This window comes from Grampus griseus (assembly GCF_964374135.1).
Source record: "Grampus griseus genome assembly, chromosome: 17".
Taxonomy (NCBI): Eukaryota; Metazoa; Chordata; class Mammalia; order Artiodactyla; family Delphinidae; genus Grampus; species Grampus griseus.
The window spans coordinates 59539249-59555934 of record NC_139011.1 but is presented as its reverse complement, the minus strand read 5'-3'; the positions used below and the strand labels follow the sequence as shown (position 1 = coordinate 59555934).

Here is a 16686-nt window from a genome sequence, read left to right as displayed (position 1 = left end):
ATCATGGTCTGGTAGTGGTAAGAAAATTACTAGAGGTTTATATGATAATAATCATTTTTATTGACACAGATAATTCAGGATTGAGTAAAGATAGAATTAAGACATCTGACTAGCTGTGATGTTCAAGCAGTTGAGCACCCTTCTGAGATTAGTAAAATGAGTCGTTTTAGTGGCTTGATTATTTAGAGCCTGGTATATATAATCTTTATTGTGGTCAGCTTTAATCATACATATCAGTGGTCTGTAATGTTTAGCATATATTGGAGTCATACCACAGAAAAATTTATCTTTTTACTTGGAAAAATTCTCATATGTTTGATAATTCTAGACAACCTGTGGGTTGACTGATTTAAACAGAATTTTTATTTAAGCAAAACATACCCCTGATAGAAAATTTTTTTCTTAGCTAAAAGATGATTTTCTTTACTCCTAGAGATTTTAGACGTATGATGAAACACAGAGCTTTTAAATAAATATTGCCATGCTTGAATTGTATCAGAGAGTTTACATAGTCATGTCTTGAGAATTGTTTTTTCTTAGTGGTTAATTACCAGCTTAAATGAATACTTCAGCTGATAATTTTCAATAGCTAAAGTGTCAAATTTCAAAGATTTACTTCTGTTCAGTTACTCTGAAAAACAGGAGTTTACTTTGAGATATAATGTAATAGATGTGGTAAAACTAGAGAAACAGAATGCATGTAAGGAGCACTTTTTAATTAAAAAAAAAAAAGAAATTAGTTTCTCATACTTTATATTAACAAAAGTGAGAAATAAATGTCTAGGTTTTTTTTTTCTTTTTTTTGTGGTACGCGGGCCTCTCACTGTTGCGGCCTTTCCCGTTGCGGAGCACAGGCTCCGGATGCGCAGGCTCAGCAGCCATGGCTCACGGGCCCAGCCGCTCCGCGGCATGTGGGATCTTCCCAGACCGGGGCACGAACCCGTGTCCCCTGCATCGGCAGGCGGACTCTCAACCACTGTGCCACCAGGGAAGCCCAAATGTCTAGTTTTTAAGTATATTTTTGTATGAGTGGAAGCAGGCTTTTCTTATAAGCCAATCTTTTGATGTGTGTGGTTTGTGTGGACCATTATTTAGATTTTTCTGAATTTCTCTGTCTTTTAATATTGATATAGAAATGCCACAACCTAGAATTTCAGAGTTTGAATTCTTTTGTGAATAACAATGATTTAGGCTGTTGGACTAGGGAAGCTCACTTTGCCATGGAATTGAGATACTACATTATCTATATAGGATTGATGAGTTTAGGATTAAAATTAATTTGTCATTAATTTTATGACAGATTTCAAAACTTTGAGTGCCTCAAATTATCAGAGCTATAGATGTCTACAAAGATACAAAATACCACTTGATAAATTTTTTCCCCAAATTATTTCAGACATCATTTTTTTTATTTTATCTATTCTGCTTTGTTAGTCGTACAGGACTGAGTGGCTTATTTTCTAAGGGTTCATTCTAATGGTATCAACAATAAACAAGGACCTTCCCTAGGTTAAAGTTTGTCTCAAATTAGAAATAGATTGATACTGTTGCCAAATATTTTTTAAAATGCTCATTCAGCTATGAATATTTGGAAAGCCTGCCAAAGTATTGTTCCTTTCTAGATATGCTAATGATATCATAGCAGTTACATGCAACTAGAGATAGTCCTTTTAAAAAGTCTAGGTCAAAATTGAAGAGTTTATCATCTATAGAAATGTATTAGCTTGACAAAAAGTTAAGTGTTTTTGTCTAGGAATACAGGATAATCTAGTGATATTTATCATAACTATAGTAAAATTTTAAAGATCATCATTGAAATCTGCCTTTCATTTAGATTTTCAAAATCTTAAAACACTGGCATGCTCTCATGTATGGAATTTTGATATTTTAGAACAGGTGATCTTTTTGTACTTTTTTTTTTTTTTTTTTCCGGTACGCGGGCCTCTCATTGTTGTGGCCTCTCCCGTTGCGGAGCAAAGGCTCCAGACATACAGGCTCAGCGGCCATGGCTCACGGGCGTAGCGGCCCCGCGGCATGTGGGATCTTCCCAGACCGGGGCACAAACCCGTGTCCCCTGCATCGGCAGGCGGACTCTCAACCACTGCGCCACCAGGGAAGCCCCCAACAATTGTTTTTATTGGAACATTGCCACACCCAATTGTTTATATATTGTCTGTGGCTGCATTCATGCTACAGTGACAAAGTTGAGTGTGACAGAGATGGTGTGGCTTACAAAGCCTAAAATATTTACTGTCTGGCTTTTTACAGGAAAAGTTTGCCACTCCCTTTTTTTCTGAATGAGCGAGTTGTCATAGGAATTAGATATTTATAATTTGAAGGTATGGGTTTTAAGGATTCTTCATTTATTCCCAAGAATGGAACTGTTTTTAAGTCATGTGGAATATCTAGGAAGTTAGGCCAAAGATTAGTGTTCCCGTGAACCAAAGGGTTTTTTTAAAAAAAACCTTTCATTAATCCATTCAAACACATTACTGTGGTTGAATTGAAAGAACAATAAGAGATTAAAAATACACTTTCATGTTGATTCTGACCAAATCTAGGTGCCAATTTCAGGACATATCCTTGAATTTCGTATGGGATTCTACGTTGTGTGTAGAATTGCTTATTCTGCACCAAATTTACCCTGTATAGGTGTGCTTGCTTGGCTTCAAAATACCTTCCTTTTTCTTCCTTAGCAGTAGCAAGATTTCTTTTACTGCTGAATGGATTTGTTTATTCCTGCCTTAATTTCTTTCAGACCTTGAGTGTATCACTGTCATTACTGAATTGGACCCTTTAAAAGAAAAATAGCATAGAGGCACTCTAAAAACATTGATATTGATAGTCCATAATTACTACTATCAAATTGAAATTTCTCAAACTTTGTAAATAATGTAAAAATACATTATAAAGTAGATTTCTCATTGTACTTTTTCAAAATTTATTAACAGAGTAACCCCCAATGTAGATAGATGTATAAATTCAATATTAAAATCAACAAAGGTGATTTTTTTTTCATAACTTGAAACATCTAAGGCCCCTGAGGGCAGGCCAAACATGTAATAGAGAACTCCTGGTTCCTTTACTTGTTTTATTCACTTCCTTAAGTCAGTTACTGATGGTGTGCAAGACCAAGAAAGACATAGAGAAGGAAGGAACTTTGACCAAAGAGCAATCAGTTGGGTTTAAAACTTTAAATTGCTTTTGAAAATATGTCACTACTTTTGCAAAGATTTCAGTTTCTTTTCAAGTATCCCTTTATCTTGTTCCTGCTTTGACTTATCTTTAGTACTACTGAAGGTATAGGGACAGAAAAGAAGGGGTTTAATAGAAAAGGAGACGTGAGCAAAGAAGTGTTCTTGTTCACTAAAATAAATATGAAGATGGTAAATGGTCTGGATCCGAGTCAGTTTAGGGAACCGTTTAAGTATTTGAAAGGTCTTCTTTCATAAACTGATAATTTTACCTTTTAAATTTTTTATTGAAGTATAGTTGATGTACAGTATTATATGTTTCAGGTGTGCAACATAGTGATTCACAGTTTTTAAGGTTATAATCCATTTATAGTTCTTATAAAATATTGGCTATATTCCTTGTGTTGTTCAGTATATCCTTGTAGCCTGTTTATTTTATACATGGTAGTTGGAACCTCTTAATCTCTTGCCCCAAACTCTCCCTCCCTCCTTCCATCTCCGCACTGGTAACCACTAGCTTGTTCTCTATGTCTGTGAGTCTGTTTCTTTTATGTTATATTCACTATTTTATTTTATTTTTTAGTTTCCACATATAAGTGATACCATACAGTATTTGTCTTTCTCTCTCTGACTTATGTTCACTTAGCATAATAATACCCTCCAAGTCCATCCATATTGTTGCAAATGGCAAAATTTCATTTCTTTTTAAGGCTGTATAGTATTCCGGTATGTCTGTGTGTGTGTGTGTGTGTGTGTGTGTGTGTATGTATGTATTCATTACGTATGTGTGTGTGTATATATGTACATATATATGTATATATCACATCTTCTTTATCCATTCATCTGTTTATGGACACTTAGGTTGCTTCCATATCTTGGCAATTGTAAGTAATGGCACTATGAACATTGGGTGCATGTATCCTTTTGAATTAGTGTTTTTTTTGGATCTGTACCCTGGAGTGGAATTACTGGGCCATATGGTAGTTCTATTTTTAGTTTTTTGAGAAACCTCCTTACCGTTTTCCACAATAGCTGCACCAGTTTACATTTTCACCAGTAGTGTACAAGGGCTCCCTTTTCTCCACATCCTCACCAACATTTGTTGTTTGCGGTCGTTTTGATGGTAGCCTTTCTGACAGGTGTAAGTTTTGATAGCTCATTGTGGTTTTGATTTGCATTTCTCTGATGATGAGCATCTTTTCATGTGCCTGTTGGCCATCTGTAGGTGTCTTTGGAAAAACGTCTATTCAGGTCTTTTGTTTGTTTTTTTTAATGTTGAGTTGTATGAGCTGTTTATATTTTGAATATTAACCCCTTAAAGGTCGTATTACTTGCAAATATTTTCTGCCATTCAGTTGGTTGTCTTTTTGTTTTGTTAATGGTTTCTTTTGCTGTGCAAAAGCCTTTAAGTTTAATTAGGTCCCAGGATAATTTTAAAATGTATTTAATTAGCCCAACATTGACTATTATTTCATGGTATTTAAAATATATATGTAAGCAAAATTTATATGTAAAAACACTTAAATATATAAATTCATTTATATAAAATTATATTTATTAAAAATTATAGAAAATACTTTATGTATAAATTTATGTATTATATAATCTTGATTACATTATGAAATTTTTAAATTTTATTTTTGTACGGTTAGACCTTGATAATAACATAGCATAACAGTAGCAGATTTTACTGGAACATAAGTTCAAGTGATTTGAGCTTAATACAACATATGCTAACATTTAGCCTAAGTAACATTTGAACACACACATACATATACATAGGTAGATATATCAACTGAGTTGAATTTCATAACACAGGTATGTGGTACAGTAAAATCATCATTGGAACTGCCTTTTAATTACGTTTTTAAAATCTGAAAAATACTAGCAGTTTTTTCATATATGGAAAATGTGTAATATTCCCACTAGATAATTACCTTTAGATTTTACTCATCTCCTTTGTTTTATCGTACATAAGATTTTAATAGTTCTTATCATGTTAGAGGAATTCATTTTTAAAATGTTTCTAAATTTTTAAATTTTAATTGCAATAACTTTTTTCTGAGGAAGAAAGTAAGATCTTTTATTTCTTTTTCCAAATCCACAGATGGCTTTTGTGAGATAAACACTGTTTGGAACAATAATGTTTTGATTGTTATTAAGTAATTTAAAGAGAAATCTGATTTCTTAAGTAAAATTCGAAATAGGTGAATTTTCCAGTAATCTCTCACAAATAAAGCCCATAAAATTAATATTCTGAGACATGAGTCTCAGAATTAATGTTCTGAGACTCATGTCTCAGAAATTTCAGAAATTTTGATATATATACACATATTTAATGGAGGCATCTAAAAAATCCTTTAAAATGTTTTTGGGAGTATGATGTAAACACCTAATTTAAGTATCACCACCAGCAAAATATTAATATCACCTTTTACATCAAAATGCCTGCTATGTATAGGATACTGAAGGAACAGAAAGTGGATAAAATGTGTCCTTCCTTCGAGACCCTTATTATCTAGAGGAATGAACAAATTCTTTTTAGACACTAAACTCCTTAGTAAGAACAAAGCATCAGGTCTGTCTTATTTGCCACAATATCCCCAGAATTTAGCATAGTGCCTGATACATAGTAGGTGCTCAGGGTTTAAATGAGTTAAAAAAAAAAAAATCCCTTTAAAAAAACTATACTTTTTTTTTTTTTTTTTTGCGGTATGCGGGCCTCTCACTGTTGTGGCCTCTCCCGTTGCGGAGCACAGGCTCTGGACGCGCAGGCCCAGCGGCCATGGCTCACCGGCCTAGCCGCTCCGCGGCATGTGGGATCTTCCTGGACCGGGGCACGAACCCGTGTGCCCTACATCGGCAGGCGGACTCTCAACCATTGCGCCACCAGGGAAGCCCGATACTTTTTAAGTTATCAAGCAGTGATGTGTCATTCAGTAGTCATTTAAGATACTTCTAGTTTCCTAATTTAATTTTCCCTGCTCCCTACTATGAATGGATATTGGTTGGTGATAATATAATTTGGTTGATGTAAAACAATGAGTTCTTTGCAAACCTGTAGTTTTTCTGTTATTCACTAGATGGAAATCCTTTATACTTCTGGTTTAAAAAAAAATTAGTAAGTTTCAGATGGCATGGCCACTTAACCTTTTTACATGTGATTTTTAGAATTGCCATCCACATTTTCATAGGATCATGTTTTACATTTCTCTGGATAAATTTTAGAAATAGTCATTCTTTGTTAGAAAGTCAGATAGGGATAAAGATAAAAATACATTATTTGATTCATTATTCTATATTTGGAATTTTTAAAGGTAGGGGAAATCATAAAATAATAAAAAAGAAAACAGAGAAAGGTTCTATGATTCAAGGAAGGGGAAAATTAGATTATTTGTGAGCTCCACAAGAACAAACGTCAAATCTGTCTTTATTTACCAGACTAACAACTTTCAGTTCATCTCTGGCTTCACAAATTTTCTTTGAAACAAATCCTTCTAAAGTTTTTTTTTATTGATTCCATTGCCCTGCTGTGTATAAGTGTGGGATTTGTTAGGATATTTATCAAAACTGGCAGGGTGGCCTGCATAGTCAGCATATTTATATCTAATAATGGACATTGTATGAACTATCTGAGGATTCTTTTTTGACGTTAGTCCTTACCCTGGCAGATAATTAAGAGCTTGGGGGTTGGATTTCTGATGAACCAGAATAATGTCTTAAAAAAATTTTTTTTTAATATAAAGAAACAAACAGTAGCATTCTCCTTATGGGTACACCTTTATATATTTTAATAGTAAGATGGACAAGTTAGGCCCTCCACTTCGAACTGGAAGACATGTGCAAAGGTTGCATGACAGTGATACAAAATCAGACAGTGCCATCAAAAGACATGAGTTATTACCCATTTACAAGTAAGTATTTGTAACTCAGTTTGATTAATCTTTTTCAGATATTTCCTTCAAGGCTTTATATAACGGAACACTGTAAATTTGTACATTCCTATACTTAATTTTTTTTTTATTTTAATCATTTTTAAGCCAAGAAGTACTAAATACTCTTCTAGGATTTATCACACTTTGATTTTTGATGAACATTTCTATTGTCCTAAATCTGTTTTTAGAGCTTTCATTTTATTCCATTAAATTTTAATTTTTAGGGGGTCGAAATAGGAGTCACCTTCAATAATTGTTATTTTTATGAAGCTCTTTTTTAGGAGTAACATTTTTTAAAGAAGAATACGGGGAATATTACATCATATATAACACTGTTAGATTATCTTTTAGTTAAGCAGACGATAAATTATTATAAAAAAGCTGGAGAAAAAAGAAATCTTAGAAAACATTCAATCCAGGATCCTCAGTCTTTTTGTTAGATGCTTACAAATTCCACATAAAACAGGGAAAAGGTTATGACACTGCCAAGCACACTCCCCTCTGTGTACTGGCCTAGCAGACTGAGTGAGGCAAGAGTGGCAGTGGCAGTCTTGGAGCTCTCCTGCACAGGCCTTCAAGGTTTACTAGTTTGGGCCCCCAAAGCAAGTCTAGCCCTCTCATCTTAAAATGATGAACTTAGGGTCTCATAAGTTAAACTACATATTAACATTGAAAAATATGTTGTTAAATAGAGTTTACTTAGTTAAATTTTAAACCAAGGCCCGCTACAACATTCTCTTAACACTAGATTATAATAAATTTAACTAGATATACAATAAAACAAAGATGGGAAAAGTCTTTGATGCATTAGCAGCCATCATGTGTTATTCTTAAGTAGTTAGTGATAAATCCTAGAAGGAAAAATTTGTGCCCTGAGCCTTTTTCTTTGTACTCCAGCTCTCTGTACTCTCTGAAGCAGATCTCAAAGAAACAGTGATTAGCAGTGAGGTAGATTAAGTGCAGTTCCAAAATTAAACCTTCTTTGTTATTGCTTGAACTACAGCAGGCAGACTATAGATACATAATATGGGTAGCACTTTTCAGACTCTGGCCAGGAAGAAAAATGTGTTGACCATGTGAGACTGGGGCAACGTGTTTTAAGTACTGCTCAGAATGGTTCTAGTTCTCCAGTCTCTTAAGAATGGTTCTCAACATTCCGATTCTACTTCATAGATGTTACTAAAAGTACACGATTGGCATTGAATAATGGAAACTGTAGTTGATAACCTTATATTTTTCTTTAATTTTTAAAATTTTCTAATTATTTGAATAACTATTGGTAATGAAGTTGTGTGTGTATATGCATGGGTTTGTTTGCATTATCTATATATCTCATGTACATATTATATGAAGGTGGTAGGATTTCTAACAAGACTTTATTCTAGAGCCCCCCCAAAAAAGAAATGTGTCCTTCCTGATTCTCTTATAACTCTTATTACTTGGAGGAATTGCCATCCTTTGGCAATGAATTTTCAGAGATTGAGTTCCTAAAAAGGCATGTGATAGTTCTACAACATCCCTAGAGAGGCTGTATAAAAGTAGAGTAGAATACACCTCATGGATGGGCTTGCATATTGAATATAAGATTTGTAATAAGACCCACCTAAATTCAAGTTCAAACACTCTGGCCATGTAATAGCTTTGCACTTCACTTAATCTCTGAATATGAGTTTCTTCAACTTTAAAATGGGAATAATATCTTCTGAGATTTTTGTGAAGATTAAAGAAGCAAAGTATGTATAGTACCTGGTATCATATTTGGCATGCAATGGGCATTTGAAAAATAGTAGATGTTGTTATTTCCTGCATGTATTTTGGAGATAGCCCTTTAAAATTTTGGGAGACTCTCTCCAACTTTGCTGTATAAGTAGAAAAGGAAGAATTTCAGCCAGTTTGAGAACTTCCAATATAAAGGCATTTTTTAAAGTATCCTACTTGATCATATAACACAACATTGCTTATCTCTGAAATGAAAAGATTTGACTAAATTTCTAAAGAGTGGGAGGGAATTAACACTGTATTGAACATCTTACCCCTGGTTCTGCAACATACTGACTGTGTCTGTCACCTTGGGTAAATTACTCTTTGCCTCAGTTGCCTCCTTTGTAAAATGGAATTATTAATCCTTCCTACTTCATAGGATTATTTTGAAGATTGAGTGAGTTTTATATGAAGGCAATTAGAAAAGTAGCTATACCAAACGTAGTAAGCACTGTTATATAAATGTTAATTTGTAGTAGCAGTAGCCATAGTAGTATTACCACCATCAACTATGCTAAATGTTTATAAAAATTACAATTTATATATCTAACTTTCTGTAAGATAAGCGATGATGGCCATATCTTATAAATGAGGGAACTTGGACTCAGAGAGATTGCCACTACCACAGAGTTGTTCAGAAACAGTTGGAATTTGAATCCAGATTCATCTGAATTCCAAAGCCTATACTTTTACCATTATTACCTCATATAGTTTACAAGCTTTCTTTGATTCTGACAGTTTCAGAAAGGGAATTCAGTTATGATCCAACCACAACTTCTTCTTTACTGGTAACAGGTAGCCCAGGCTGTATAGTTGGTGAAATTAAATCTTTATATTAACCCACTTATTTTAGTTGCTCTTTCCAACAACAGACTTTCGTAAATTGAATATTATCCTTTTAAAATGGTTAGCTGATTTTTTTAACCACACCTCATACGCTTTTAACATTATTATTTAACAGTTATTCATAGGCACTTAACGAAACACATCTCTATTTTGAGGGAACTGTAGATTTCAACTTTAAAAAATTTGAAACCTTTTAGAATGATTAACTTATAAATTTCATCTAAAGAATATATACATATGTCAAATGATTTTATGTACCATCAAGATAATGTTAGTAAATGCAGAATGCTTTGGTTTATCCTTAGTATTAAGGATTTCAGTTTTGAAATAATCATTTGGATTTTAATCTTTTGAATTTACCTCTCTACAGCTTCTAATTATTATTATTTTTTATTGTAGTATAATTGCTTTACAATGTTGTGTTAGTTTCTGCGGTACAATGAAGTGAATCAGCTATACGTATACCTATATCCCCTCCCTCTTGGACCTCCCTCCTACCACCCCCTCCAGCCTCCCCCATCTAGGTCATCACAGAACACTGAGCTGAACTCCCTGTGCAGCAGGTTCCCACTAGCTCTCTGTTTTACACATGGTAGTATATTTATGTCAAACCTAATTTCCCAATTCGTCCCACCCTCCCCTGCCCCCTGTGTCCACATGTCCATTCTCTACGTCTGCGTCTCCATTCCTGCCCTACGTATAAGTTCATCTGTACCATTTTTCTGGATTCCACATATATGTGTTAATGTACAGTATTTCTCTTTCTGGCTTACTTCACTCTGTATGACAGACTCTAGGCCCATCCACATCCTTCACATGACCCAATTACATTCCTTTTTATGGCTGAGTAATATTCCATTGTATATATGTACCTAATTATTTTTCTAATCATGTAAATAAGCAATTTGAGAAATAAATGCTTACTATTCAGTAGGTTTTTCATTATGCCATCTCTTTCTCTCTTCTAGAGCTAACATCAAACCTCGAAATTCCACACCACCTAGTTTGGCTAGAAATCCTGCCTCAGGTATGCTTACAAGCAAAAGAAAAACATATACTGAGAGCTACATGGCCAGGTATGTTTAGCTCTGATATTCTAATAACTAAAATAAAAATGAGTATATGCTGCTTTTCAAGGACCATATACAAAAATTTCTATCAGGCTATTTATAGAAAATCTAATTTTTCCTTTGCTATATGATTTAATTTGGCTTTTATGTTATACACTAAAGAAATAGTTTGGGCATAAATAACGTTTTCTTATACCTTATAATCTTTATGGTAAATACTCAAGGATGTTTGTTCATTTACAGTGGATGCATTTGTTTTTTATGTCTTAATTTTAACTGCAACATGCTTATTTTTACCTCTAGAAATTGAATTGACCCTTTACACCACTGCTATTATAATTTTCAGCAGCGTTTTAATACATTTAAATTCCCCTGCTGAGATTGTGATTATCTATGTACTTCCCTTTCTGATCTGTCACAGTATTTGTACAGCTTCGACATTCACTCTGTTTTTAAGTATATAATGAAATCATTTCAGTTATATTTATTTTTTATATGTATCCCAATTTATTCCAGAAGGTTTTAAGGAAAGGTACAGAAGGCCATGATGTATAGTGAGATACAGCATTTTTTTTTAAATGAAGGAAGAATAGGAAAAGGAAAGACGAGAAATGGAAAAAGGAATGGGGTTAGTCCACAAAATGTGTGTCATGAGACCCTGGAGATGGACTAGCCCTGGGACACAAAGTGGAGTTTGAACTTTGTTTTAGGAGCCAAAGTACAGGAGAGGATAGGAGTAGTTACATGATTCATGATGGCTAAAACAGAAAAATAAATCACTCTCTCTGTGAAAGTACAACTAGTTCTGAGGCTTCAAAAGTTCTCCTTTGATTTCTCATAAGGAGACACTGGATAACTTAATTGTTAACTTCTTAATTAACATCCCTACTGAATCCATACTAAATATGGCAGTGGATTTCATAGGGTGTTTTTTTTAAGATGCCCTCAATGCAAGCCTATAATGTGACATCCTATGATTCACCAAAACCAGTTGTGATGTGGGTGTGTTATGTGTAACTGTATATATTGTCTGCTTTTGTTGTAAGTATGTAACCTGTACATAGTCATTACTCAGATTTAATCCGGGGATAGATTTTCAAGTATCTAAGATGCTAGCTCTCCATTCTGGTTGCCCATTAAAAAGAAGCATCTGTGGAGCTTTCTGAAAATGAACACGTCAGGGTCCCTCCCTGAGATTTTGATTTCTTTAATTTGGAGAGTGGGATCTGGGCATCTGCCATTTGGAAAGTTTTAAGAGTGATGCCTATGCATAAGATGAGGACCGTAGAGGAATTGGTGAATTGCTGTCTTTTCAGCTAGATTCTATAAGAAATATTGTTTGTCTCACCTGAGATTTTAATACATGTTAAATATCAAAGAAGTTAACTTATGTTTCTTAGAGTCCTGGAGTGTGGTTGTACTATGTTGTTGTATATGTGTGGAACCATGTTTTCAATCAATGCTGAGTATAAGATTAACATTCTTATAAAATGGAAAACTTAATAAATACATATGATTGAATAAAAGGATCATTTTGTCTTTCCAAAGAGGTGGACAAAAGAAGTGTCAACAGGCAGGAGTAAAAATCACATTAAAAAATGTTTGGCTTATTCTTTTTTTTTTTTACTTTTTAGAGCTTTATATGTGATAGGAAGGCTTGAGCCTTACTCACTTGACTTATACTCTGCCCCCATCCCAGACAGAAATAATTATAACCATAACAGATAGAGAATTCTCAGAGATTTACTTTTCTGGCAGTGTGATAGACTACATTTCCAGGACAACCCCTCCCACCCAAAACACCTAGAAATGCTGGATAAAAAAGAAAAAATATCTTTCTGAATGTATAGCTTAGCTCTCAGAAAAGTAACGGGAACTTTTACAGACGAAAATATAAAGGAAGCTAGAGGTCAAATTGTAAATTAACTGTCACACTGCAGCTACATTTGAGGTTTTCAGTGATCTTCACTATGTAGAGACTTGAGTTTTAAGGTCATTGTGGGAGAGAGGAGTTGACTTCTTGGACTTGTACAAAATGGAGTGTTAAAAACAACTTTTCCTTACCCTTCCCGCCGTTCCCGCCGTGCCTCTTGCTCTAAGCCAAGACTCTTGAAAGATTCAGTAAGGAGTCTTCTTAGACTTAGCCAGAGATACTTATATGACAGTATATTACATTTGTCACTGGAATTGTGTACAGAAATATAGGATAATAGCAGGGCAGTGTTAGGTGTTTCTCTTTCATGGGAGCCCTTGCAGCGGTCCTGGAGCTCGTCTTCCTTGGCTGTCTAGCTGACAGCTTAGGTGTGAGAGAATAAGTTCTCATAGGTGGGTGTAGGGACAGTTTAATGAGAAATCCTTTGTCCCCAAAGGGAACCAGTATCTCATATAACAGTTTCATAGGCATAGCTTCCAGGTTATCCTGAGGGAGATATCCAGTTTCAGTGGACTGCTTACAAACACCGTTGCCTAGAAACACAGCTGGCATTTCACCTATGTTGGGTTTTCATTAAACAGAGCTAGGAAGTTATCCCAAGGTCAAATATGTCCACAGAAAAGGAGAAAGAGTGTGTTAACCCTTCTCTCACAGTAATCAAAGGGTTATCTCTCAGTGAAAGGATGGACTAGGAAAAACAATTTTTTTTACCACCCAGGAATAAGAGACTCCAAGGAAACTTGTCTGTCTCAGCCATGGCTCAGAGGGATGTGAGAATTCCCACCAATAATTCATAACTATAGGCGCACCTTCCCATGAGTTTAAGGTTTGAAAGCACAACATCTGCATATTCTAAGAAATTCTTAACTGAAAAAATAGCTTAGATACTCTTGGTTTAAGAGCTTCCTTGGAGCTTGTAAAAGCAAAAGCAAAAGGAATCATCTCTGGTGTGAAATGCTGTTAACCCAGGCCTCCTGATTCTCACAGGTAAATAAACATGAGCTTGCAATTCTGAATTACAGAACACACATGGAAATTTCACACTGTACAAGGAAACAAGGAATCAGTCATGAAAGCAAAAAAAACGAACACATGTGCCCATGACTTATGATACTGAAATCATCATAATTATGACTTGTAAAATAAGTCAGTTTGAAGTATATAAGGAAACAAGACAGGGAATTGAAGTCATTGACAGTGATAATATACTATCAAAAAAAGATTAGAGCATCTTTACAAAAGAACCAAACAACTCAATATAAGGGGAAAAAACCTCAAAAGATGGTGTTTAAATTGTAGATGAGACCCGGCTGAAGAAGAGAGGAGTGAACTAGAGGAAAGATTCAAAGACATTATCTAGAGTGTAGTCCTAAGAGAAGGAAAGCGTGAGAGAGATTAAAAATCATAGGTGGTAAAATAAGGTCTATGATGTGTTGAGTCAGAGGTCGAAAGAAACTAGAGTGAGTGAGAGGCAACATTTGAATAATTTATACCTGCAAATAATCCAGGATTAATGAAAACCATGAGTTCTCATAATCAAACAACAATAGTCCCAAGCAGGACAAATGAAATGAAAACAACATGTAGATGCATTGTAATGAAACTTGGGAAGACAGACCATGAGGAGGTCTTAAAAGTAGCCACAGAGGAAAGACGTTACTTAGACAATGTGAGGATCACCCAGCTAGTACAGAGCTCGCTTGCAACACTTGGAGCCAATAGACAATGGAAATCGATCCACACATTCAGGGTGCCGAGGGAAAATAACTGTGGACCTTTGATTGTTCACCAGCTGAACCAGTGGTTCTCGAGCTTTAATGTGCATCAGAATCCCCTGGAGCACTGATTTCAACACAGCTCGTTGTCCCCACCTGAGGATTTCAGAGTCAGTGGGGTCTGGAGTGGGGCACAGGTTTGCATTTATAGTAAATTCTCACGTGATGCTGATGCTGCCAGATTAAGGACATCTCTTTGTGAACCACTGAGCTCTACTGTCAGTCCAAGAATGAAAATGAAATAAAGCTGTTTTCAGACAAAAAATATTGAGAAAATTTACCAGCTGTAGACCGTGACTAAAAGAACCTTCAAAGGGGGTATCGTAGGAAAGAGTTAAGTGTCCAGAAGAGGAGGAATTTTGCAAGGCGGACCGGTGAAGAAATCAGTAATTAAGTAAATCTAAACTAATAGTACATGAAATAATAAAGATAAAACAGAAATTAATGAAATAAAAAGATTATAATGGAGAGCATTAAGGAAAAAAACTGGTGGTCAAATAGGAGCTTCCTCCCGGATGGTGCTCAGCAACTGCAAGAGATCCTGATTAGACCAGTAGATCCGAATCTTGGCTTCTGTATCTTTGTTGGCAGGAGGTAGAGAGGGAGCTTCAGGATTCTGTGTGGTACTTCACCTTTAATTAATTCAAATTCTCATCAGCCTGCTGTCATCAGGTTGAATTTTGTCAGGCCCTTTGTTCTAATTTACTTTGTTGTCACAACATGCTCCAAACTCTTTCATTCTTCATCCCCTCTACTGCAATCCTAACGGCTCTGACCAGTCTCTGCCACCCTTTACCATGTCCTCTTTGCTTTATTGTTTTCTAGCTGACATGCTATATATGTTATTTATGTTGTTTCTTCTCCATAAAACTAAGCTCCCTAGGCACAGGGATTCTTATCTGTTTTGTTACTGCTCTTAACTCTAGGATCAAGAGGAGTACTTTACGTAAACTAGGCTCCCAGTAAATATTTTTAAATGAATAAGTGAATGAATAACACATGATGAAGACTCACAAAACGAGAAGGTTGGTTGATTTAAAATGCTAAACTTCTCAAGATGGATCAACAAAAAAGGAGAGACGGTACAAATAATATGCAGAATGAAAAGAGGAATGCAACCACAGATGCAGCAGAGATTTAAAATTATAAGAACAACTTTTTGCCAGTAACTTGAAACAGATAAAATGCACAATTTCCTAGAAAAATATAACTTTTGAAAACTTATTTCAAATGACCTAGAAACTATAATCATTAAAGAAATTGGATCAGTAATTAAACTATGCTTGCTTCCTCACTGCACGAGTGCACGTACACACACATACGGTGTACACACACACACACACACAGACGCACACACACAAAATGGGCTCATGATAGTTTTATATAGTAAGTTCTACCAAACTTTTCCAGGAGAGTGAGGTGAAAAACAACATTCTTCAACTTATTTTCAAAGGTTAGTGAAACCGTGATATCCAGACTAATGAGAGAATGCAAAATTATGATCAGGCTTACTTATAAACTTGAAAATACATACAAAAATCTCCAAGAAATTTATCAAACCCAGGCCACAGACGTGAAATTCATGACACTGTAGATTCATCACAGAAAATGATTGATTTAACATTAGAAAGTCTATTAATATAATTTTTCACATCAACAGATGGAAGGGTTAAAAAATATTCGTCAAATAATAATATATGATTTACCACCTATTTTTGATTTTTTTTAAAAAAGCTCTTAGAAAATTGGGAATAGAAGGGAATGTCGTTAAATTGACAAGAACGCTAGATTTACTAGAACCCTACATCACTCTTCATATTTAGTGGTGGCATGTAAGAAGCATTTTCTGTAAAAGCAGAAATAACACAAGAATGTCGGCTGTAATTTCTATTTTCATCTAGCTAGTGTAGTAAAAAAAATTAAAATTACAAGACATGGAAATAAGGACACAAAACTGATATATTTACATATATATATTATGATTATATATAGAATACCTAAAAAAAGACAAATTAATAAATAATAATGAAGTCTTTTAATAAATTTGCTGGTTTTCTTATCATTATATTGAAAGTTATTGCAATCTGTTTATCAGCAACAAACAGAAAATGCAGTCTTCAGAAACATTCTCTCTCTCTCTCTCTCTCTCTCTCTCACTTAAGGTATTTAGGA

At 34.7% G+C, this 16686-nt stretch overlaps 1 protein-coding gene across 1 annotated transcript in view; it reads left to right on the top strand.

The window, feature by feature from the left end:
• The window catches only part of ZC2HC1A (zinc finger C2HC-type containing 1A), a 60681-nt gene that overhangs the window by 41004 nt on the left and 2991 nt on the right, over window positions 1-16686 (top strand). The window contains exon 8 of the mRNA XM_082675282.1: window positions 10705-10812. Coding sequence (XP_082531408.1) covers window positions 10705-10812 — 108 coding nt within the window. The remainder of the gene's footprint in view (window positions 1-10704; window positions 10813-16686) is intronic.